Source organism: Thermobia domestica, chromosome 11 (genome assembly GCF_964235325.1).
Source record: "Thermobia domestica chromosome 11, izTheDome1.hap1.1, whole genome shotgun sequence".
In the NCBI taxonomy this organism is placed as follows: domain Eukaryota; kingdom Metazoa; phylum Arthropoda; class Insecta; order Zygentoma; family Lepismatidae; genus Thermobia; species Thermobia domestica.
In genome coordinates this window covers 34,402,919-34,428,551 of record NC_137464.1, presented here as the reverse complement: position 1 = coordinate 34,428,551, position 25,633 = coordinate 34,402,919, and the positions used below count along the sequence as shown (strand labels likewise).

The 25,633-nt window shown below is 36.6% G+C and overlaps 2 protein-coding genes across 3 annotated transcripts in view; one reads left to right on the top strand and one right to left on the bottom strand.

The window, feature by feature from the left end:
• The window catches only part of Atg14 (autophagy related protein 14), a 106,765-nt gene that overhangs the window by 18,341 nt on the left and 62,791 nt on the right, over positions 1 to 25,633 (top strand). The window lies entirely within an intron of this gene.
• LOC145664029 (uncharacterized) lies at positions 7,931 to 10,329 on the bottom strand. The gene has a single exon (XM_081730337.1). The coding sequence runs from the start codon at positions 10,151 to 10,153 to the stop codon at positions 9,350 to 9,352; it is 804 nt and encodes a 267-aa protein (XP_081586463.1). The 5' UTR covers positions 10,154 to 10,329; the 3' UTR covers positions 7,931 to 9,349.

Genomic DNA, 25,633 nt, shown 5'->3' with positions numbered 1-25,633 from the left:
AAAGCGTATCATCTTTTGGAATCGCCTAGAGGAAAACTGGTAATGAACAAATGAGTGAAGGCAGAGAAAGTTCTCACGTAGACACACATTAATACTGGAGAACACTAAAGTATCTGTGACGAACTTCACCATGTTTTTGAATGGACGAAAAAGAACACATCAGCAGGTTGTATAAGGCCTGTGCATTTCGGAGGAATCAGCTTTTTGTAGAACTGAACACCGTCAGGAACTGTCATGTTGTAAAGAGTGTCATCCTTGTTTGGAGTCCAGGAGTCAACCAAAAGCAAAACACGATCCTTACCCTGAAGATCGGGTCACAAAACTTCTTCCAGGAAGATTTGCAATTCCCGTTTGGACATATTCGCTGATCTGCTTGCATATGCTTTCACATTGGGGAATTCAGCGACCATGCGCGCTGGAAAGCTACCACTGGATTCATACATGTGTGGAAGCAGTGTACCGTCCATCCCAATCACCGGCATAATCATATAGGAATGCGTCGTTGCGGTAACTGAACCTACGGCACCAAATATTAGGTTGTCCTTTAAGGGCAAGGGTTCTGCCTGAATGCAACTCTTTAGCAAATCTCGACTGATCTGTATTAAGGACCTTTCATGTCTGTATTTGTCCTCCCTCATTTACATTATTCACTCACGACTATCGTTAAACCTTTTTACGCACGTGTACAGAGTATTTTCAATTGTCTTTTGTGTTACTAATATTTTTCCTTGTGCATGAATTGCTATACTGTGCTATACTTTCCATATCAATGTTATGCAGCGCTGGCAACACTGCGGTCCGGATGGCAACCCTGATTATGATCTTTCTTCGTCCTTGATGCCCTTGTTATGTTTAGTTTCGTTCATTTGGTTAACTTTCTTTCCCTGTTTGCAAGAAATTAACTTTCCCCGTCATTCCAGACTTTCTCCAATTTTGCCGACATTCAATGTTTCCTCTTTCCTTGCTCCGCTCCCTATGGCCCTTAGCACCTTAAATTTCTGTGTTCTCCATATCTTTTCATGCTCAATCAGATGGCATATGTCTGCATTTGATTTGCGCGACAACCATATGGTCCCTTACTTGTTAGGTATAATTTGATTCTAAAAGAAACTACCTAAAACTAAGACATCATAACAAGAGTATTACGATGTAAATTACATTGTAATACTTCAAGCAAGTGATCTCTTGTTCGTGTGTAAGTAGTCTCGACTTGTTCAGTCGAGAGAAGAAATGGGGGAGGAAATTCTTACGAAGTTTTATTATTTATAATACTTCCTGTTTCGTAAAATGGGTGATCAGTGAGCAGCGTTGTCAAATCTACCCATTCCTATTCTGCAGAAGTGTTCTAGCGGCGAAATGTCGACAAGTAATTCATTTCGAGAACTTCCTGTTTCGCAGAATATCATTAAGAGTTTTGGTATCACCTCAGTATTAAATATTTGTCGGAAAAAAAATAATACCAACATAAACCTAAGAAAGAGAGTCTTGTCACATAAGTTCAATCGTGATATACTACAACGTGAACAACACACACACACACACAGAGATGAAAAAAGAAATCGTATGGATTGAACGATAATGTCATGAACCTTAATAAATGTACTATACAGACGAGAGACTTAATATTGCCGTGTCTTCATTGAATTATAATTTCAACTATTCAAATGAATGCAGTGAGAAACTGCGTTAAAGTATGCAATAAACCCAACTTCACTACATGTAAACCTGCTCTTAACTAGTGCTGTCGAAATCGGTTTTTGAAAAAACTGAAAACCGGTTTTTGAAAAGTGAAATTTCATAAAACCGAAATATCGGTTTTGAAAATTGCTTTTGCGGTTTCGGTTTTGAAAACCGGTTTTCTGAAAAACCGAAAACCGCAAATGTCAAAAATTCGACAGCACTACTCAACCCGAATACGGCTGTCTAAACGTCTTCGCAAAATTAAATTGCCTGCTTCTAACAGCCGCATTGATGTGTCATTCTCAAGCTGTTATTACTTCGAAAGTAGAATGAATCTTTATATATTGGGATGACTTTCTGTCGACTTCCTATTAAACTTGGAATACCAAGCCTCAGCATTGCTCGTGGCTGTTTCGCTGTTATCAGACTGGTTCCATATTGCCCTGAAACATTAATAAAGATATATTTAATACAACGTAAGGAATCAAATAACAATCAATAAAAAAAATAAGTAAGCTTTCAAATAGTGCTGTACTCACGGATAGAAGGTTGCATTCAGTTTGTCAACATAGGTGTCCATTAAGTAGTCTAGAAAAACCTGTGCCTCTGGATTGTCGGGCACATAGTTTTATGTATATATACATATCACACAATTTTGTAAAATTTCACGTCCTCCTCCGGAAATCCCTTTTCATTTTACGATGTGCTGGTATGTCAGCCATCTTGACTTTGTCAATAATTTATGAAATAATTTGTTTGTTACTTGAAACGTGGGTTCAGACATAACGACGACCATCCTGACTGAGATTTTTCAGGGCTTATCTGTTTCACCAGGCAAATTCCTGCGTGGTACCATAATAAAGGCGCTGGCTGATTGCTCCTACATTTTATCCCATCCCGGCCTGAGCAATAGATACCTAAAGGCGATAAAATTATCATTTTACGAAAGCTCTCCAATGTTTGTCTATCTTTTCATTTTCCACTTGATAAAATCGAAATCATGTGATTGAATTGGCAATTAGAAATCTAATAGAAAACTAAATTTCATATCTACTCCTTTAAAAATATGAAATGTAAGTTAGATATATAAACATTTTCTTTCTTCTTGAAAAAATACTTTTCAAGTGTACTTCCTGCTCTCTTCATAATTCTGAAAACTACGCCAAATAGTCGTAAACTATTGCACTCGTAAGCAGGGATAAAATTAGATCTAAAAAAGTAGGGGGACGGTAAGTAGTACCATGACGCCCTGCCATCCCCCTGCCTATTTTTGCCCATTGTATTTTTTTAGAAACTGGGGGGACGCCGTATATATTTTTTGGAGGTAGGGGGACGGCGTCCCCGCGTTCCCTCGCACTTTTACCCCTGCTTGGAAGTAAATTCACTATAACCAGAGTTAAAATGTGTTACACCGGGAGATTTTGTATTTCCTCCCTCGTTGAAAAGGGAAGAAACCGGGAGGGGGGTTACAGGTTGTCTTGTTCAACATTCCTGTGATTACATTTTTACCTTCTGTTTGTTTCCAGAAATCAGGAAAACACACTTTTCTTTTTTTTTTTTTTTTTTTTAGCTGACTCTTCGGAGATGAATGAATAAAAATTCAGCTGAAAGGTGTGACAGATGTCAAATCGTAGGGGGGGGGGGTGTAATGAACAAAACAGGTCCTTTCTGAAACATATAGTTGCTACGAATCTGTTGTCTTTCGAAGAAATATGGAAGCTTGACAAAAATTTCTCCTATTAGGGTGGTGTTAGGGATGTGTGGAGCGAATTTCTTTGGGGGTGTCCATCAAAGTTCGGGAGTGTGTTAGGGGGATGTAAGAAAATCCTTGAGTGAAGCATCACTAGCGAATCAGGTTCTTGAAAGCGAAAGGATGTAAATAGTTCGTTTAGAAGTAAAAGAGCACAGAGAGTAGTTGGAAGTCTCTGGGAAAGAGTTCTTTGGGTAAACAAAGATGAAGTGGGCTACAGAATAAGGTGGGACTGTAATGGTACGAAACAATAACCTGGATGTCATAGGGTATGATTCAGTAGTAAGCTTTTCAACTATCGTATTTTTTAAGCCATAGTTGGATGGGAAGTAAACGATCCATCCTCATTGTATTATTTTCGTAGAAGTGAGTGACAGCAAAGATGTTTATATTTGGATACAAATTGATGACATAAGACGTAGAGGAAAAAATGAATTAAGAAGTGTTTCTTCTGAGAAAGGTGGTCTTCAAAGACAGTTCGTTTTTATTAGCTGAGAGCTGACTAGCTGTTTGTTGATAAATCCTCATACGAACTGAGTAAACTCACTATATTGTAATTGACGTATAAGCAGGGATTAAAAAAAAAAAAAAAAAAAAAAAAAATTCAAAAATATATCAAAAGATTGAGATCTTGGCCAAAACTTTAGGAATGATCCAAAATATGCATTAAAAGAATGCGATCTTCGCACACAACCGGTGGTGGAAACACGACATTTCCTGTGTAAGTGACACATTCCAGTTCGGCTGAATATAAGTGAATCAACCTCTATACTAAAGTAATAGCTTCTCATTTTAGCGCGTAAACGGGTAATTTCTTACGAATCAGAAAGTAAACTGATAGTAAGCTACTAAACATTTTTTTTTTTTTTTTTTTTTTTTTACATGGGAGAAGTAGTATGATTTTCGGAAGAATGCGAAAAATTTCAAAACTTCAACTTAACTCGTATACCATATAACATTCATAGGGCCGCGTTGCCTCAGTGATAGAGTAGAGCGTTCACCTCTGGTGCTTGGAGTCTCTGGTTCGATCCCAGCTCGCGCCAAGTGAAGTTTGTGGTGGATAAACACCGTGTGCATGGGTTTCCTCCCACTTTCTTCAATCCACCCTTTCACTCATTTCTCATCATCACCGTCTCCTTTAGCCTAACCGGCATAACCATGGGACGTAAAACTCAAAAATATAATTTCATTTTCCATATAACATTCACACGAAAAATATATAATATACATATATTAGAATCAATACGTTCCCTTTTTTTTATTTTTTTTTATCCAGTGACGAAGTAGTCTTTTGATACGAATGGTCGGCAGAGCGATATCTAGTAATGGTATTGGCAACCTCTAGGTTATCGGCTATACTCGTAAGTGAACAAAATCTGCTTCTGTTGGAGCCCTCCTCGCTGGTCTAGTTGCTAGCGCGCACCTTTGGTGCGTGGGGTTCCGGGTGTGATTTCCAGTGGGAGAGCCGTGACATCTGAACGCACTGGTGAATCTGATTCCATCTTGAACTGTAGATCCATCTCTTGTAAAGCGTTGATGCTGAAACACAACGCTCGACTCCAACCAGCCAATCTTTCTATTTAGGTCAGACAGCACAATCATTTTAAAACCATGGTAATTAAATCGATCGGTGATACTCAGGGATGGACTGATACCATCAAGAGGGTAGCGGGACAGATATTGGAGGGGCGTCGCATCAACGGCCATTTATAATGCCTAATAGTAGAGGTATTTCATATTATGTCTATAATCACACGTGATTTTTAACTATAATTTAAGACATAATTTTGAAGTAAAGATACTTCAAACAAAAGTCTGTTTTAGCTTGATTACAGATGCGGTGCCCCAGCTATATACAGTAGCTGTAACTTCAGGGTAGCCAAATTTTCACGCGCCTTGAAAAGTTAGCATCACCAACAAAGATTTACAACATATACGAATTATTAAGTGTATTATTCCAGAAAAATAATGTAGATAATCAATGTTTTGAGAGATATTATAAGGGAAAGGACACACTGAGCATTTAGCCGCTTGCCAGGCGGGCCAGTCTGCCTTTGTTGGTACTATCACTACTAGATACCACTCGGTTGGCAGATTGTTGATTCACATGAAAAGATTTAACATTCCAGATTTAACGTTCCAAATGTATTTATGAATCTATTTCACATTGTAACGAATTTTAGAAATAAGTTCGCCATGGCCTATATACTTCAGAATTTATTAAAAAGGCCACATCCCGATATTTGACTCATGAAACAGGAAAATCCCAGTGAAAATTGTCTGCTGCGAAATTGGAGCGTGAGATTTTCCGGGTGCGAAGCTAAAATATTAACCATTCCTGCACATTTCGCTTGATTAATAACTTGTTACAAAATATTTAAAATATAAGAATTCCTAATAAATGAAGTGTCATTTGAAAAAAAAAAAAGTTATATGAAAAGAATTCATTATTAAATTTTTAGGTGAAAAAAGATAAGTAACGGTAATCAACTTCAGTTGACGGATTGTCGTGCAATAACAGCAGAAAAGGAAGGTTGCATAAACCTTAATCACACAGTTTTGTGGTACAGTATACCGACATTCGACTCCGGCTTGTAGTGCATGTGGTTCGGATCTCACGTCAATTTGTAAAGTGTACGGCTAGACTAAGAGAAAGTTCAAAATCAAACTTTTAAAACACTATCAAGGCTCTATTACATAATCCATCCTCCTGTCCCGTAGTACCTCAGTTGTGAAATTATGATTGATTAAAAGAAATCAAAAGTTATCTACCTTACATCGTAATATATTGTTTTCACTATGTTTGTTTTAGTGGAACTTTGTTCGTTTGTGTAAGTACTGTAATTATGTAAATTTATTGACAAATGTAACAGGTTTCTGTCGTTCACCACTTCATTCATTCATTTTTTTTTTTTTTTTTTTTTTTAATTTTTGCTCACTTTGAAAGCAGAAATTCGTCTCTATTCCCTTCCTCGCTCATTCTGGAAAACATCGGCATGGCCCTGACATTACATTGTAATGAGAAATACAATATATCTTCAAAATCAACCTTGAAAGAATTTTAGACTGCCATATTGCGTGTTGTCTTCATGTGTCATAGATTGGCATCATCTGTGAACCTCCATCAAGTACAGCACAAAAACAATCACGCTTAACCGTGAAGAAATAAACATTTTTTTTGCGATGGGAAATAGAAGACGGGAAAGAATGGAAACTGGCAGTTTTATTGTTTTATCATTATTTTGTTGCTGAAATGTACTGCGTAGTTCGTCATTTTATTTTACAGAAAACTTCAATGTGAATATACAAATTTGTAAAATAGAAATGTTTGATTTGTTAATGTAGTGAAAGGAAGGAACTCTGTTTTAAAGACTTACACCTATGCTATTCTCCAAAGAGGAATGAATTATGCACGATTGTTTTTAGATAAACAGGTATATTGTTTATTTTAGGACTAAATAAAAAAAAAAATGGTGGCTTGGTGGCTGTTGTTTGGATGGTTCACGGACCTTAGGTTGGAAAACATCGGATATTTTTGTTTGTTTAATAATTTAGTGTGTTATTAGAATACATAGTTCCACTTGTTTAATTGTGGCAGGGTCGTAGCCGGCAAGTTTTCGTGAGAAAGAGAGATGATATTTAAACAAGAGAGACATAACTTAGTATTTTTTCTTTCTTTCTTAATAGAAAATTTCAAAAATTCCTTTAAAACAAACACGCTAATAAGTATTATTTTTCTTCCTCTACACCATTATCATTGAAAGCTCTAAAACTGATCAGCATTATCAGTGAAGATTGTAAGAATACTTTGGGGGCGCTGGGTTATTTTAATAGTTTGACCCGCAAATGGTATACTTTTATGAGACAGTGCTAAATGAAAAGAAAATCGATAGTAGGCTGTCCTGAAATGGACTTTATTCAGTACACTAGCCATCATTAAATAACATTGACGTTTAAAATCTAAATGGGAAGTCACTTCATATATGGCCACTTTTATTATAACTTGAAAATAAATAAATAAATAAATAAAAAGTCTTTAAAATGAAACGTGAACAATGGGACTGACTCCAAGGGTGCTCCAGTACTCGATCAACCCTCAAAGCACCCATACAAGAAAAGAGAGAAGAAAACTAAGAGAAAAGAAAAGAAAGTCAAAGAAAAAGGGAAAATTCCAATATTACATCGCATTTCTTAAATGATAGTAGGGTCCAATATTTTCATGTAAAATGGCGCTGAAGATTTTGTAAGTGACAAACTGAACCAGGATTCCTCCGTGCTATTTTCAGCTAAAATTTTGCACGCTTCTTTATTACAAATTGTCGGTATTCAGAATGGCGTGACGAGAACTTAGATCGGGATGAGAACGGTAGAAATTCCCTCCCTGGTTACGCCACCGTACAATTATTCAAGAATACACTTTTTCTACGAAAAAAAAAAAAAAAAAAGCAAACACGAAAAATATACATCTTCATTCAAAAATAGCTAAAACTGCATTTTCAAGAGTAGGAATTTTCAATATTTTTCGTGGAAAGACCAGCCGCTAAGCTTAAGTGGTATTTCATACCTCGAGATCTCCGGTCGTAAACTGTAAGAGCATCTCCTACTGCTTTTCAAAACAAGGCTCCCTTGATCGTGGGATTTTTTTTTTTTTTTTTAATAAATGTAATAAACCAGGGATGCAAATAACCATTCGCCCGGGGCGAGTGGTTCATCGGTTCTGGCGAGTATTTAATATCATACTGAAGATAAGTAAATGATTTCTGTTGTGGGATGTGGGCTAGTAGTTTTCTTCTTGGACTAGTAAAATTTTGTGGCTAATTTGCATCCCTGCAATAAACACTAGCACTGATATTTGATTATAGTAATGGGTATAAGTAAATGATTATTGAACATGTGAAGAATTTAATTCATTTCCGAAATAGATTTTCAACTAGATCTTTACTCTCATTTTAAGTAATTAATTGGCTGATAATGATTTGACATTGTTTAGTTTTCATTCTCATTTTATTTCCTTTTAGATCAATGGATTGTTTCATAAACAATCAGGCTTTTTATCTTTAGAGGTTTTAAAAAGTAGCTGCCTTTAATAACCAATAAATACGTATGTCTGATGTATTTGTTCCAAGGAAATTTCAAAACTACTTTTCTTACCTGTTAGTACTTACGTAATGTAAACGAACAGTCAGTCAGTTTCTTTTAAGTTTGATTATTATTAAGACGAATTTCGTAATATTCTAAAGAATGCCTGGCGAGTGACGTAAATGTTTTGCAAATCTGGAACAGTATTTATCTGTGGCGAATAAAGAAATAACTAAAATCGTGTTTATATCTATATTGTAGTTTTTATTAATTTTAAACTACAATATAAGTCTTCAAGTAAGTTAAAATTAATTATATTTTTGCGACTAAAATTTGGTTGAATAAGTGCGGAAATGTCATAACATCTCAGTGAAATTGTTACTATTGTCAAAATATTAAGAGGTGTTGCAGTAAATTTACTCTCTCCAATTTTACGTATTAATTTTACAACTTTCAAAATAATAGAATAATACCAAATAGAGCAATAGTCTAAAATTTGGAAGATAATTTCCTATGCAGGTATCTGAGATTTGTTTCACAATATTTTGAAGCGTTCAACTACTTTGATCCCCAAATTTTAAGATTCTTTGCATCTTTTCTTAATTTTTTAAAATGTTTTTTGCTGTGACTTCTTAACACAATGTATCTAGAAGAAAAATATTTTATATAACTATATATATACTTAAATATTATATCCAGAAACATATTTATTCATCACAACACTAAAATTTGTTGATGCTCATCAGTATATGTCTCACTATGCACTTTATAAGTGGATACCCAGGTGAACGACTAGTATAATTTCTCCACTTTTGACAACTAGAGTGTAACGAGTTTATGTTAATCAAATAAACTATCTTCACTGTCATTAACTTCGAAAAGACGGCGGCACTCTCCTATTACATCGCGACGCGAACCAGGAGGACAACTTTTCGCAGGAACATCAACAAGAAAATTAAATTGCACTGTTTGAATGCATTCTAATTGTAAGGTTTCATCGTTCACTCCAAGCACTCCCTCCTCGCATGGCCCAGTTTCTTGTAGCTTATAACAACGATGTTGTGTGAAAACGTGGCCATTTGGACATGGATTTTGAACACAACGAACGGAGTTGGTCTTATGATCAAACACTAAGATATATCCTGATTTACATGGGCCTCGCGTATAAACTGGATGACACTTTCCATCGAGAACCCAATATGCTAAGCCAGGTCGACAGTCACACACAGCTTCTTCAAACTCGAATTGGTGCAGTTGCATATCTGCGGGGCATGCTTCGGGGTCGCGGTAATTTTTACATTGTCCGTTATGAAACATCTGCTCCGGAGAACACGGTCTTCGTTTACATGAAGGTTTAAGTGTGCGTTTATTTAATATAAACCACTCACCATCTTTACACGGGCCTGTTGAGGCAAGTTGTTCACATTGGTTCGTTGGCTGCCACCAAATTTCCAAGAATTCTCTTTTGCACTGTTCATCCTCTGTTCGTGATTCTCGTGTAGTAGTCTCAGGAAAAGTAATGACGTCACTCGAAGTTACATTTACAGCTTGTAGATAGATAAAATTCAAAGGTATAAACGCACCGAAACTTGCTTGTGTTAATAAATTGAAAAGCACCAAGACAATCACCCACAATAGCACCATTACGAGCTCGCACCACACTCCGAAGTCCCAGGCAGCAGATGCTGGATCTTTGCGGAGAATACTGTTTAATTGCTTAGTTACTGAAGATTTCCTCACAACTGCTTCGTGTAGTGAGAACACAAACAATACTAAAAACTTTTCGTGGGAAGAGCGCGGGAGAGAAAGACTAGTATATGTCACGACTTGACCAGTTTTTTGCCTAGGGCGTCTAAAGACTAGTCGTCTTGCGATACAAAGATGTAGGCGTGTCGAAAGGACAGGAAATATTATGATTAGGAAGTGACAGAGACCTTAAGGCACTTTTGTATGACGCACGCCTTTTTTATAGTATGACGAAAGAATAGGTGAAACGTGTCTTGAATACAATTTACTTCGTATCTTGATTATATGAAAATAGTTTCTTCTTTCTTTCTTTCTTTCTTTTTTTTTTTTAAAAACTCATCAATAATTAAAATCTGCACATTACTTTAGACCAGGGTTTCTCAACCTGGGGCTCGCGACCCCTAGGGGAGTCGCGAGAGGGTTTCATGAAGGTTGTGAAGATAAGCGGAAGAGATATAATTAGAATATAATACCGGAAAATATTTTTAATTATTTTAAATTTTGATCTGATAAGCATATTTTTATTTGATGTGAGATTTTATTTGTTTCCTAAATTTTAAATGTAAACAACAGTAAACAATTTTAAATGTAATGTGCTTTTAACAGTTTTTGGTGATACTGAACACATACTTAGCAATGTATCAAATTCACAATATGAGGTAACTCTGAGTGGCGACCTCTCGAAAATTAAAATACTCAATAACTTTTTTTTTTTTTTTTTACAGCTGTCCAAGTTTTTAAACCAAAATTAAAGATCACTTTATTTTTTTTTTTTTTTTTATCATATGACCTAAAATTATGAGTTATGAAGTTTTAAAATTTTTAAACGGCCTCCAGTTTTATAAGGGATCGGATTCGATATTTGTAATATGAATGAACTGACCAAATTTGTTTTAACCCATTCGTTTTTAGGGAAGTTATTCTGTCCACTATGACAAGAAATGAATCCTACTAGCCTATTATAGAAATAGGTGGATATCATGAGATCTCCGCAATAGGTATATTAAAAATCCCACACAAGCTTATTACAAACCAGAAATAATAAGGGAGTCGCTGGTAGGAGGATGTGATAAAATGGGGGTCGTGATAGGAATTAGGTTGAGAACCACTGCTTTAGACAACACTTGGAAACAATAAGTATGAAACAGTTGATATTATTAAAATTCCATTTTAGTGAATAGGAAAATATTTATTCCTATAGAATGTGTCGTCTCTGAGGTTCTATCTTTAGTATTATTCTAACCTGAATATTACCGGAATTATATTCCCAGATTGTCGTAATTTCACGAATGTTTTCTTTCATATATCACTTTCTCAGCTTCATCAAATAAACACTGTGTTAAGAATGGTACCTTAAAGTAAGAAGAGCTTCTACATCCTTTCACAGCGATGCACTTCTTTTGAATAACAAAGTAGAACCAGTGTGTTAAAATATAAGATCACAGACTAGATGCTAGTAGATCATATACTAGCATCTTAAAGGTGTGCTTAATTTTCATTTATTTATATATATATATATATATATATATATATATATATATATATATATATATATATATATATATATATATATATATATAATCTGAATATTGTCAAACGAAATGTTGGTCATTGTCCTAAAGGAAATATCTATTAGCCTGCTTTGCTTTATATTATGGACAGGGCACGGGAATTCAGGTCTAAAGAAGTTGATTACCATTTTTTCCCCCTCACTCAGACTTAATATATGCAAATGCATATAAAAAAAAAAGTAAAATATTTTGTCGAAAATTTCGATCTAATGACCAACTTAGACTACATGTTTTAGCTTTAAATTAGTTAGAGACCGGACTCGTGTTTCAAGTCATCAACCTGGTGCCCAGAATTTTTTGAACCACGTACATATATGCTTTGTGTGTGTGTGTATGTGTAAGCCCTCCTTGATGAGTTTCTGGCTACACCACTGCCAGCCAATAATGGCAGAATACCTATGAACGATGATGGTATCTTTCAGTAAATACATTTATGGATGACTGTGCAGTGAGATTCCGAATTAGCAATGAACAGGTTCACAAAACCAGAATACAGACAATTGTATATGTTTCAAAAAGTTCCCATTGATCTTATTTGTTCCCGGGCGAGGATTAAGCACTTCGGTTAGTTTATGATACTTGTCAGTGCGGAATTGGGAAATGGAATTATTCTAGCCGTGTTTAGGTCAAGTTCATTCTACAGTTTTCTGCAGTTCTACATAGATTTACTAAAGTAATTCAATAGAACTTTGTCATTTTTCTGTCCCTGTGTCTAGAATGTGTACTGTTGGAAGATTTGGCTTTGAAGGAGGAGAGAAGTGTGAAAAGGTAGTATTTCCAATGCACACAAGCATTTTAATTAGCTAATGCAAGAAAACAGGTAACAACCTGGCGGCAGACAATTGCTTGGAAGTGTTCGTTTTTTTCTTTCTTTTTTAAATTAACTAGAGTTAATGAGGAGCAATTATCGTACATGCAGTGTTTCGTAAAGAAGTGAACGAAAGGTCAAACAACTTAACCCGAAACTTAAAAGTGAAAGTTTTTATTTATTTATTTTTCGGCGTTTTTTGTACCACGTGCTTAGACAAACGTGATTTGCATACAAATGGTGTTTCAATACCTTTAGATCTGAACTTCACCGATTGACCTACGAGATGACTGGCTCTTCTCACAAAGCTTTGGGAATACCCCGATAAAGTAAAAGTCATGTTACGATCATTAATTTGCAATGATCAATTTTAGATAGCAAAAAACCTGTGTCAAAGAAAAAAAAATGTTTGAATAAATGGAAGGAAGAACGTTTCTTGAAATCATAGTATTTCTATTACCTTAAAGTTTCGGTTGCATTTTGCAGCATTGAGAAGACCCAACAGTTATGCTTGAATACTATACAAGGTGTACCATTTATCTTGTTACTCCCTTGTAACTTTAGAACTAATAGGTACAAAACGCTAAAATTTCGCACCATGCAAATATGTAGTCATGTATTTATTTATAGTAAATCTGTATACGTTTGTCAAACCTTGTAGGTAGGGATGCACATGAGACGAGACGAGACGAGACAGAAGTTTCCTGACAAAGTTCGAGTCGAAACACAGCTCTTCCAATAGAGAAATATACTTTTTTTTTTTTTAAGTCGAGATATCACTTTTACAGCACATTTTCGAAATTAAGATTCTCAAATCTTGTCTCATGCACATCCCTACGTGTAGGTTGTATGTGGAAATAAAAACAGTTAAATATGACAGCCATATTTTCTGCATGTGGATTAATTACGTTTTTGCTGAGTATTCCACGCATTCTTGTAGAATGTTCGGAATACTCAGACTCAAAAAAAAGGGGGGGATTTGGCGGATAATCCTATTTTTAGTAACTGTATTCTCGCTTTCAGAAGTAATGGGTATGTGTCACTGTTAGGAATATGTTTGTCACCGTTAAAAGATGACAAATAACATTAGATACAGTACGCTGGTTAACAATGTATTTTTTTTACGTATACACTACTGTTTGTTCCGCTAGAATGAAAGCTGACAACGAACATACTTTTAGCATAGAAATTCGATTTTATCTAAAACTAGACGTGAGATCCGCAAACATGTCAGTTTGATCAAAACAGTGTGATATGTTGATTGATAGGTCTTATCTTTGGACAATACTGTAGTTAAACAGACATTATTACAGAAGTTTAAGAGTTATTGATAATTTTTAGCGATAGCTTATTAACTATACTATTTACTGTCATACCTAAAGCTTGATGAGGGTATACCTCAGTATATTTCATAGGTGACGCGGCTATCATATAGTATTAATCTTTAGTTTTATAATATAGAACACCCCAGGAGCTCCTCCGTGGCTAAGCAGTTAGCGTACGCGCCTTTGGCGTGGGAGGCCCGGGTTCGATTCCCGGCGGGAGCTCATGTGGTTCGGATTCCACTTTAATCAGTAGGTTCCGTCTCATATAGCCTCGCTGCTGCAAGGAACGTAAACTCAAAATCAATTCAATATAGAACACCGGATTTTTGTAAGATCTACTGTGATCCTATTATTTTAGCACGAGAACTTTACCTCCCTACATCAGATGTACTCCTGCCTAAAGCAGAATTTGACAACAGTTGAATTGAGGTCTGACAGACACTATAGATGATATGTCGAAGTATAATTCTTAAAACTGAGCTTGCACACCCAAGTCGTTGTGAATTATGGTACCAACGCATTTCCGAAAAATGTCTACAATCTATGCCAAACGTTTTGCTGAAATTTTGCAATTTTGAGAATCTCATGAATTTCATCTACGATTTCGGGGACAGTCACTGTTTGTTTTTGCTCTTCCTGTACATGAAATATCATCTATTGAAGAATCGCCTTATTCAAACTGTGACACTCACTTTTTTACCGATGGAGGACAGTCCCGTTGTTTTACTGATTTCCTCATGCTTCCCTGACTTTCCTTGGTTGAACAAGAATTTTATAACATGTATGATCTCAATGTCCATGAAATTCGCTGGTTGGGCATACATTGTCACTTCAGGGGTCTGAAAAACACAATAAGAATTTCATTATTAGTATGGAAATAGATATATTCTTTAAGATGTACAGTTTCATCATTCTACCTATATTCCTTCAGGATTGGGCAGATCCTCGTATTTATCATATTAAAATACACGTATAGGTTTATACGTCCTGAAAAAAAAAAAAATATTAGATCGAGTGCTTAAACCCCTCTTCCTTTATGAAATTTTGATTATGCCACTAGATGTAAGATACACATATTACAGGAAAAATAGTAAATTTGTCATTGCATGATCACATATTCCGTATGTCTCACATACAGAATTATTTAACTTAATTTTACATAACACAAAGAACTAAAGCTATTCAAGAAGTGGAATATTGCACTATTCAAACTATTTCTTCAATTTGAATTTCTCAATCGATTCTGTAAAAATAATTTGGTCGTTTATTAAGAATGTAAATTGAAGCGTATACAAAGAAAAAACTAAAGCTTCATTTAATATTTATGTACTTGTAAAATACGGACACCATAATAGAGGGTGTTTCAAAACAACACCGTCAACGTTTGGGATGTAATTCCTGACACCAAGATAACACGATAAGTATAGACCAACCTGGGTGCACAAATGCTTCCTTTCAGAGTTACAGGCTGCAGAAAACATGAAAAAATGAACTTTCATAGTCCATAGCTCTAATAGTATGGGACATACTGTCATCGGGTCAAGACTTCACTTAGGAACTAGTATGTGTCCTATCCAAATATCCAAGTTTCAAAATGCTGCGGTATTTCTGCAGCAATTTTTATAGAGGTAGTTGGCGAGTACTTCAAACTATATGCTCATAGCCAAACTCCCTCTATAAAACTTGCTTCGTGAGTACCTAAGGATTCTCAAACATGTATTTTTGGATAGAACACATATTAGTTCCTAAGTGAAGTCTTCACCCGACTACAGTAGGTCCCACAGTTTTCTAGCTATGGACCTCTAAAATGATTTTTTTCATGTTTTCGGCAGGCTATAACTCCGAAAGAAAGCATTTGTGCACCCAGTTTGCTCCATACTTTTCGTCTTATCTGTCTTATCTTGGTGTCAGGAATCACCTCCCAAACGTTGTCGGTGTTGTTTTGAAACACCCTGTATTTTCATTATGCATTGAAATTCAAGTATACATTCGATTTCGACCGTTTCTAAAGCAAATGAAATTTCATTCGACTATTCATTATAAGCATCAAGATATAGACCTGTTGTTTAACGTAGAATCTGAATCACACTTGCTTCTACTGGGAATCGATCCCTAGTATCCGTGACGAAGACGCTGTCACTAATTGTATATCCACAAGAAAGCTCCAAAATATGTGTTAAATTCCACTGGCCTTATGCAGAGTCGTTTTGACATATGATTAGCGTCATACTAAAGGCCTGACTACTGCAGGAAACATATGCTAATCGAACTCTATAGTATGGCACTAAACATTCATCTGAACGACTGCATAAGGCCCCACAAGTCTAGCGGGAACTGAATTTTTCAACCATTTGTATTAGTATTCTCCGCCTTAAACCGATCCTACATGACTTGGCAATTTACTATTCTTTGCTTATTACTATTACTAGTAATATTTCAGAGGGATATCAATTTATGTAGTTCAAGAATATTCATTCATACCCTAAATGTGTGCAGAAAGACAGTGAAAAGTTATATTAACATGCTTAAAATGATGTTAAATTCCGAATTCGTAAAGTGCATTAATTTTTACTTCAAAAGTAGTTTATGTTTTCCTTCATAATTTGTGTATGATTGTCGCAAAGAATATGCCGAAAACATACTGGAGAGTCATTTCGTCCTTGAAACAAAATGAGTCATTCTTTTCCATTGATAGGTAGCCTTTCTTCCACTTCATCATGCGCACGAAACCACCTCAGGCAGGAAGATTTTTTAACTTACCAACTCGCCTCCTCTCCTCTTCTGCGGCTGCAAAGAGGTAGATAAAAAATACATTTCTTTCCGGTCACGTTAAAAGTGTAGTAACATCATACGTAATGCATGCGTTTAAAGTAGTGGTGGGCACAAAAACCGATTTTTCGGTTTTTCACCGAAACCGGTTTCGGTTTTCTCCAAAACCGGTTTCGGTTTTCTCCGAAACTGGTTATCGGTTTTTCACCTGACCCGGTTTCGGTTTTCTTCAAAACCGATTCCGTTTTTTTTAATTTGTTCTATTTCTGACCAGAATGGTGTTTCGTTGTTCTCCGGAAACCGAATCCATTTCCACAGAAATAGTTTTGTGTGTTTTCGAAAAGTTTTCACCGAACCGGTTTTGGAGAAAACCGACATGTCGGTTTTCGGGTTTCGGTTTTTATAGAAACCGGTTTTCGGTTTTTATAAAAACCGGTTTTGCCCATCCCTAGTTTAAAGGGCTGCTTTATGAAGCAAGCTAATGCGAGAAAAAGCCTATCCAGAACAACGTTGACTTACGCTGTGTTGTCAAATCTCTTTTGCACACTAATCAGGGTTGCAGACCCAGTATTAAAATAACTAAAGTTTTTGTTTGGTCGTTTCACATTCCTATAAAGAAATAAATGTCCATGATTATTTTTTTATTACCTCATATTCGTTTGGAAGACACATGACTTTGTAATGTCATTACAGAGCCGCCCGTGCTGATCGGATTTTGACTATCATTAGGTACGTTAGAACTCTGGCTTTGAATAACTCCTGAAGAAAAATAATTCAGTAGTGCGCCCTGGTTCCTCTTTTCGGTTTCCTGGTTTTCCTTCCGTTTCTTCTGGTACTGTGCTCCGCTTCCTCGTTTCATCTAAAAATGAAATCATCATTAATGTTACACATGCCATAAGTTTGTAATTACTCATTACCTCACCTGATTAGGGTGAAATTAACCAGAGAAACGGTAATGTCTGAATTAACGTTAAGCTGTAAGTAAGTAAGTAGTTTTGCGTTGGATAAAGGGTAAAAGCAAATTAAGTTTACTTACGTTATTCAATTACACTTTAATGAATACTAATAACCACGAATTTGATCACATTTAATAACATCAAATTCATGTTTAACACTGAACTCTTATTACATTCAACTACAATTACCAGCTAAAACCGGGTTCTAAGTTGGCTGATGAGATTTACGTGCAGGAAGTAACAATGTAATATGAACCACTGACGAGCCTATCAGCATTTATATTCTTTAAGCCATAGAACCATAGAAAAAAAAAAAAACACAAGATACAGTATAGACCTGAATTTTAAAATTTTGCCAATAGTCAAAATTTTCATACTTTCAGTTTTTTTTTTAATAAAAGATTGTCTATTTTTGCTGCTCCTTTCAAATTGTCGCCCCCTTCACTACGTCACTGTTTTTTATTTTTTTTTATTTTTTTTTTACTGTATTATTTTCCAGAGTATGTTGTTGCAGTGTATATTTATTTAAAATGAACGAATGAAGCATCAGTTTTTCCACGGTTAGGAAACTTAGTAGTTATGTTTTATTGTAAATAGTGTAGAATAATATTATTGTCGATAATATTAATAATGGCTTCCATTTTTCTATGAACGAATTTAAACCGTCGTATCATGCTATATTATGTTTACTGAAGTATGATATAGGCCTATTAGTAGTAATGTTAACTTCATTTCTGATGGGATGGTTGCGCGCATTACGTTCAGTGCTCTCGAATGTGTCCTATGCAACCTATCCATGTAGTCACGGCACGGGCTACTTCCAAAAATTGGCTCTGTTTGTCATACATTCAATGCCTTCATATAGCGCTTTACCATTTTTTAAATTGTGTCTTTAAAAAATCATATGACCTCCTAGATCACCTGACCTGGCCTTTTTATACAGGGTGTCTCAAAAGTCCCCTGACATAGGGTAACTGTTATCAAAGAGTTACAGAAAAATGTAAGAGGAAAAACCATCTCCAAATATGATGTTTTCAATCTAAAGTGAATGCTATTTTTTTTTTTTTTTTCGGACGAGCCGTTTAGGCTATACACTATTTATGCGCCCAATGTTAAATGAAAATACAATGTTACTATTTACCTGGATCCACAAGTGAATGAAGTTCCGGTTTGAAATAGGGGCTGGCCATCTACATGTTAGCGTAAAAGACAGTAACTTCGCTCACACATGTTATGGAGCCAGGTAAATAGCAACATTGCATTTTTATTTAACATTGGGCACATAAAGAGTGCACAGTCTAAACGGCTCGTCCGATTTAAAAAGATTCCTTCACTTTAGATTGAAAACATCATATTTGGAGATGGTTTTCCTCTTATATTTTGTTGTAACTCTGATAATAACAGAGTTACCCTATGTCAGGGAACTTTTGAGATACCCTATATATTGTGAAAAACGCATTTCCCATTATTATAGTATGACTCAATTGATTTCACACGTTTGTTATATTTGGTTTACAAGTTGTAAGTTAATTAAAGGTGTCTATGGATTACCCTGCTTTATTACATTGTAATCAGTAGCCCTTATTCACTTTTAAAAGAACCTCATCTCAGTATTTTGGTCTATTTTCACAAAAAAAAAAAAAAAAAAAAAAAAAAAGAGCGTACTCTACCAAGGAGGACACGGTAGTCCAGTAATACAGCGGTCATCTCGGGTGTGAGTGCTCCCTGGTTCGATCCCAGGATATGCAAGTTTGTGGTAGACAACAGCGTCTCCGTGGTTTTTTTCGGAATTCTTACTTCTCCTTACACATTCTTATTACGCCAGTTATTTCATTATAATTCATTTTAATTAATCAATTGTCTCCTTTAGCCCAAACTGATAATTCTGGGACGTAAAACTACAAATTTCATTTCATTTCAGCACTATACCAAAATAGTCGAAACCTTTTATCTATTGGACCAAGTGGGCTTTTTTGGTGGCCAGACACCATGTGCGCGGGTTTTCTCGGGGGTTCTCATGTGTCCTCGCATTTCTTCCGTCATTTTATTTATTCTCATCATCATTGTCTCCTTTATTTCAAATGCTGTAATGGTGGGACATAAAATGAAAGATTTCATTTTTTCAAAATATATTTTCGAAACCTGTCATTCCTGCGGCCCAAATCGGTGCTTGGGTTTATATCAATCCAAAAACAAATTGTTTTCATGATTTACATAGGTCAATTTCGTTATAGCTCGTTGGTTAATTGTTTTGAGTCTGGCTTCCTTTTTCAGCTGCGAGGGGGAATCGAACATATGTCTTTCTGCTAACCATGTAGTCACGAATGAGCTCTCGTAAGAATTCGTGAAGTCCTTAAAAGAAACTTTCTTAAACAGTCTCACCCACTTGCGAACTTTGCTAACAGCCATGAATGACGTTTGGACCATACAGATTTGGCGATGAATTTCTGCCGGTGTCAGTTTTTGGAATCAGGAATCGAATTATAGACCTTATTCCACAGGCCGCTCAATCTTCTTGACCTTTTCCATCATACACCACAAAACCGACACGCTGCCAACACTGTTCCAAATGACGTTTCTTTATACCCAGAGGACACCGGGACACAGCGCGCATGAGCAAAATTACAAACGCTTGCGCTTTACTTAGGTATTGCCAAACGGACCTTACTTTATAAACACACTTCATATTTAATTATCATTCAGTTTCATGAATCATCCATCTCGTTTAGCTGAAAGGGCATATACGTGGGACGTAAAACTAAATATTTAATTTCATTTCAAATTTTAGCTCCAATACCTTCGAACAAGACCACATTTTATTGTTATTATTATTTGCAGGTTAACGTCTTTCCTTGTATGGAACATGGACTGCTATATTAGGCACAGCAGTATAGATACATGAATCTAATGTGTAACGTGGAATTAGATCCATTTGTACTCCGGCTGGTAGTCGAATGCGGATCTCCCCACCCAAGGCGAGGACACTAACTATATAACCACGATGAAATTCAATTACAGAATTTTCTGCAGCCTAATGGTAGATTAAAAAAAAAAAAAAAAAAAAAAAAAAAAAAAAAAAAGTGAACGCTTTTTATATAGGTCAAACTAATTTATTTTTCCATGAGAGTGTAACAGATTGACTACCTAGTCCAGTTTTTCTAGCAATTAGAATTCAGGTCTCTTGTCTCCTTTTGGCAATTAATTTTTGATCAAGAGTGAAAATAAAGATAAACATCAAGTATTTAAATTAAAAAAAAAAAGTGTAGTATATACAATTTGTGTGTTAAAATATTACCGTGCGCTTTATTAGTAAATTCTTTGTAAACTGGTAAATAGCGAAGTTGCTCAAGTAAGTGTTTAGTTAGCCTTCAGATCTCAGATTAATTTAGGACTTTGTTTCTGCGCAGTAGAAAAATACATGAAAACAAGAAATCTGCTCAGACGACCGAATTGGCACAAGTGGAGTGTGTTCAGGGACGCTCGCTCAACAGTTCTTCCGTACACGTGTCCGAAAATCAAAGTCGTTTCGAGTTATTTTTATAAATGCTCTGTGACTCCATGTTATTTTAAAACAAGCTTTTATAAATATATACATTGTTTAGCCAATGTATTATTATATTATTGTGTGTGAAATTCTGAACAGTGATTAGACCATTTTATTCGTTGGTCGAATGTAAAATCATCATTAAGAATCAGAAGTGGGAAGAATAATTTTGAAGAAAGTTTGCCATGGTCTATTTTTCATTCTGACATTCGTGTGCTGGCATTGAAAATTTTCGGAAAATCCTTAGTCAATTATTCAAACTCAGGACCTTGGGAGACCCAGGTTCGATTCCCGGCAGGAGCTCATGTGGTTTGGATTCCATGTTAATCACTAGATCCACGTCTCATAGAGCCTCGCTGCTGAACGGGACGTTAAATTCAAAATCAACTCAACTGAAACTCAAGACCTGTCGATTGCAAGTAGAGATGATACGTACTAAGACCTAGACGAAAGTTTATAAATCGAAATGAGGCCCATTACACCGACATTTGTAATTTAGGACGAGATTAAGCCTAGTCTCGGTCTCGTACCAATATTCAATCTTCCTTTGGTCAAAATACGAGTATGTTTCTTTGTTAACTTATATGTAAGTTAATAAACAGTTGCTTGAGGATAGCAGTAGTCAAGCACGGTTCAAGGGAGGTAAACGGCACCCTAATAAGTTAGCATATTTGAAATCATTTTGAATTGAGAATAAATATATATGTTATTCTCTTTTCAATAATTTTACTTCTAGCAACATAAGTTTCGCAAAACACCCATAGTCAGGACTTCTTAATAGGATATGTAAGGTAACCAAGAAAGTTCTGTCGCTTTTTGTAGAGGTCTGTGTTCAATTGACCCACACACCGACATGAATGTGAATAGAAATAAGGCGAAGGCCAGTTGTTGCTGTGGGTATATCCAAAATACTACCTGGTTGTGGCATTTCAGTTATACCGTGAACTTGCGTAAGGACAGAGTGAACATGGGACCTCCACAGAGCGTCATAAGGGAGTGTATGCTGTACGAGTTCAAACTGGGGTTAAATGCCGCTGTAGCGGGGCGGAATATATGCCAGACCTTTGGTAAGGGTGTCGTGACTACGTGGACAGTGCAGCGGTGGTTTATCAAGTTTAAGGACGGTGACAAAACAGTCGAAGATACACCGCGTACCGGAAGACCAACACATGTACAAAATGAATATTTTCAGGCAGAAATTGAGGCGAACAGTGGCCAGACAAGTGAGGAACTGGGACCACAAATCAGTATGAGTGGAGAAACCATTCGGCAGCACCTTCATCAACTTGGGAAGGTCGAGGGCCCATATGATTTGACTCCGGGCTAGAAGGTAACGAGAAAAGACGCCTGTGTTTCTTTGCTGTCTCGTCTTAGGAAGAAGCATTTCTGGGCAGAGTATTGACATGTGATGAGAAGTGGGTCATGTACGAAGTTCCACGACGCCGTCGTCATTGGTTAGCATCCCATGGACCGGTTCCAAAACAGCCGAAACCAGTACGGCACCAGAAGAAGGTCCTCCTGTGTGTTTGGTGGACTGCTCGCGGCATCGTGCACATCGGGTACTGCTGCTACCGGCTTGTGAGAGCATCAATGTAACTGTGTACTGTCAGCAGTTGAGCCGTGTTCAAGAAAAACTCAAAACTCTGGAGCCAGCACTTCTGAATCGCAAAGGGTCTTCCTGTTATAGGATAGATAATGCTAGGCCGCATGTGGCTAGGATGACTCGAGATACCATTCTGCGCCTTGGATGGGAAACACTACTGCATCCGCTATACTCCCCGGACATTGCACCGTCCGATTATCACCTGTTTGATTCCTTGGACAATCACCGTAGAGGACGCCAGTTCATATCCCTTGTAAAGTTGCAAAATGCACTTGATACCTTCGCTTCACGGCCCACCAAGTTCTATCGCGATGGAATCCATGACCTTCCAGAACGTTGACAGAAGGTGGTCGATTCTTATGGGGACTATTTTTGATTTTCCAGGTACGTCTTAGATGACATATCGATGTTCGAAGGTATTGGGTGAAAAACCAACAGAACTTTCTTGGTTACCTTTATACATATGAGGGATATCACACGAGACATAGCAACTTTTTTGTTATCAAAGATAGGAAGCAAGAAATTTCGAAATATTCAAATAGAAGGTTAGATATATGTGAACGTTGCATGTAGGAGTTGGATTAACATATATATTCTCATCAGGATGTAACACGAGAAAAATAAGTACATCGAATCATTCGTTCCATACGTGTTTTATCTCGAACAACAACATTACAAACCATTAAAAGTACGATTACAGTTATGCATAAAGCCCAGAAACACGTACCAGTAGTATCTAGAATCCTTTGAAATAATCTTCATTGATGAGTTTGGGGCTAGGGTCTGTGGGCAAGAACTGAAACGCCAATCAGCGGAATGGCGTCATCCAAATTTTCACATAGGCAGAAATTTCGTGGAAATTCCTCTCGTGTTAAGATAATAGTCATCGTAACGTATGCCACTAGGGGAGTGATTTTGTGTATTTCGTCCCACATGGTCATACTACTCCCGCATTTTCCTGTAACGACACCTACTTCGGGCTATTCGGGAGAAACGCCCTGAACATCTACACGATGCATTCATCCTTCACAACATCGTGACAACTCATACGCAGCGTATGTGGAGAATCTTCTCGCAAAATGGAGATGGGAAGTACTCGATCATCCATCATATTTGATAGATATAGCACCTTGCGCTTTCGACCACATCAAAACTGAAAGAGTTGTGTGGAACCCACTTTTGAATACGTGAAGATATTGCCACAGCAATGAGCCGTGAAATCAGAAGATTCGCTCATGGTGAGACCACGGGTACTCGGCACCTTCCATATCGTTGGCTGTGAATAGTATATTCTTTGGCAGACTACTTCGAAGGACTCTAGACGTCATTTGTACATGTTTTTGGAATTTATACATAATTGTAATTGTACTTTTAATGGTTAGTTATTTTTTGAGGTGAAACACGTATGAAAATAACGATTTGTTCTACTTATTTTTCTCGTAGTATATCCTAATGGAGATATGTATGTTCATTCAACTCCGTACTTGTAACATTTACATATGTATATGTATGTATTAACCGTCCATTTGCATATTTTATAATTTCTTACTTCGCTCATTTTCGAAAAAAAAAAAAATGCTGCCATGACTTTTGTGGTAACCCTCACTGACGAGTTTAATAGAAGCATGTGAAAAGAGTACAACTGAGCAGATTAATATGTCGTTCGACCACCATTCGCCCACAGAGCAGCTCTGATGCAACGTAGAATGGAGTCTTAAAGGTCGTGAATGGTCTTCTTGTTCATCTCAACCAAAGGTTGATGGGCAACATGGAAACTTTAAAACTTCCCTCTCCCTTGGGAGAGCTGTTTTGTACTTTGATAAGATCTTTTCTTCGTAACTGCATCTAAATATTCTACCCTTGGTCTTCCTCTTCCTGGTTTTCCGTCTGTCTTTCCCTCTATCAGCACGGTGATCCAATCAGAGTGCCGAATAAGATGACCAAGCATGCTGTTTCTTATTTTTCCTATTATCTTCATGATCTGTCATCCTTCGTTAGCTTCCTTTAGTACGTTTTCATTCCTTTTCCTTTCGGTTCATGGTATGCGCAGAATTCTGCGCCAACACCACATTTCAAATGCTTCCAGCTTAGATATTTCAGCTTTTCTCAATGTCCACGTCTCTGATCCGTACAGCGCCATGCTCCATGCCAGTGTCTTAATAAATCGTTTACGAACGTCCAGCGAAACATTTCTTGATGTTAGTAGTCCTCTTTTCCTATTGACTGCTTGTTTAGCCTGTGCTATTCTGGAACTTACGTCTTTTTCACTTCTTCCGTCCGAGGATATTAGACTTCCTAAATAGGGGAACGTCCTAACGTCTTCGATTTTTTCTCCGTCTATCCATACGTTTGCCTCTTCCTGCCCTGCTCTTGTACTTTTTTATCACTTTGGCTTTCTTCTTATTTATCTTCACTTTGCATGTTTTTCCAGTTGGTCGTTCAAGTTTGAAGGTGCTTTCTGCAAGTCCTCACCGTTCTCCGCTATCAATGCTATGTCATCAGCAAACCTTATTGTGCTGAAAACCTGACCATTTACTTTTACGCCTTCTCGTTTTTCTCAAAGAATTCTTTCATAGCCTCATCTATATAGACGTTGAACAGGAGAGATGAAAGTCCACATCCTTGTCTCACTCCTTTGCTTATTCTTGCTTCCTTCTGATCTCTTCCTACAACAGCTGTCTGTTTTTCTAAAGTTGGTATATTAGTCTTCTGTCTCTGTAATCCACTTTCATATTCTTCAACGCTCTGGTATGGAGCGCTCTGAACATGATAGTAAGTGGAATATTACTTATCCACTTAACG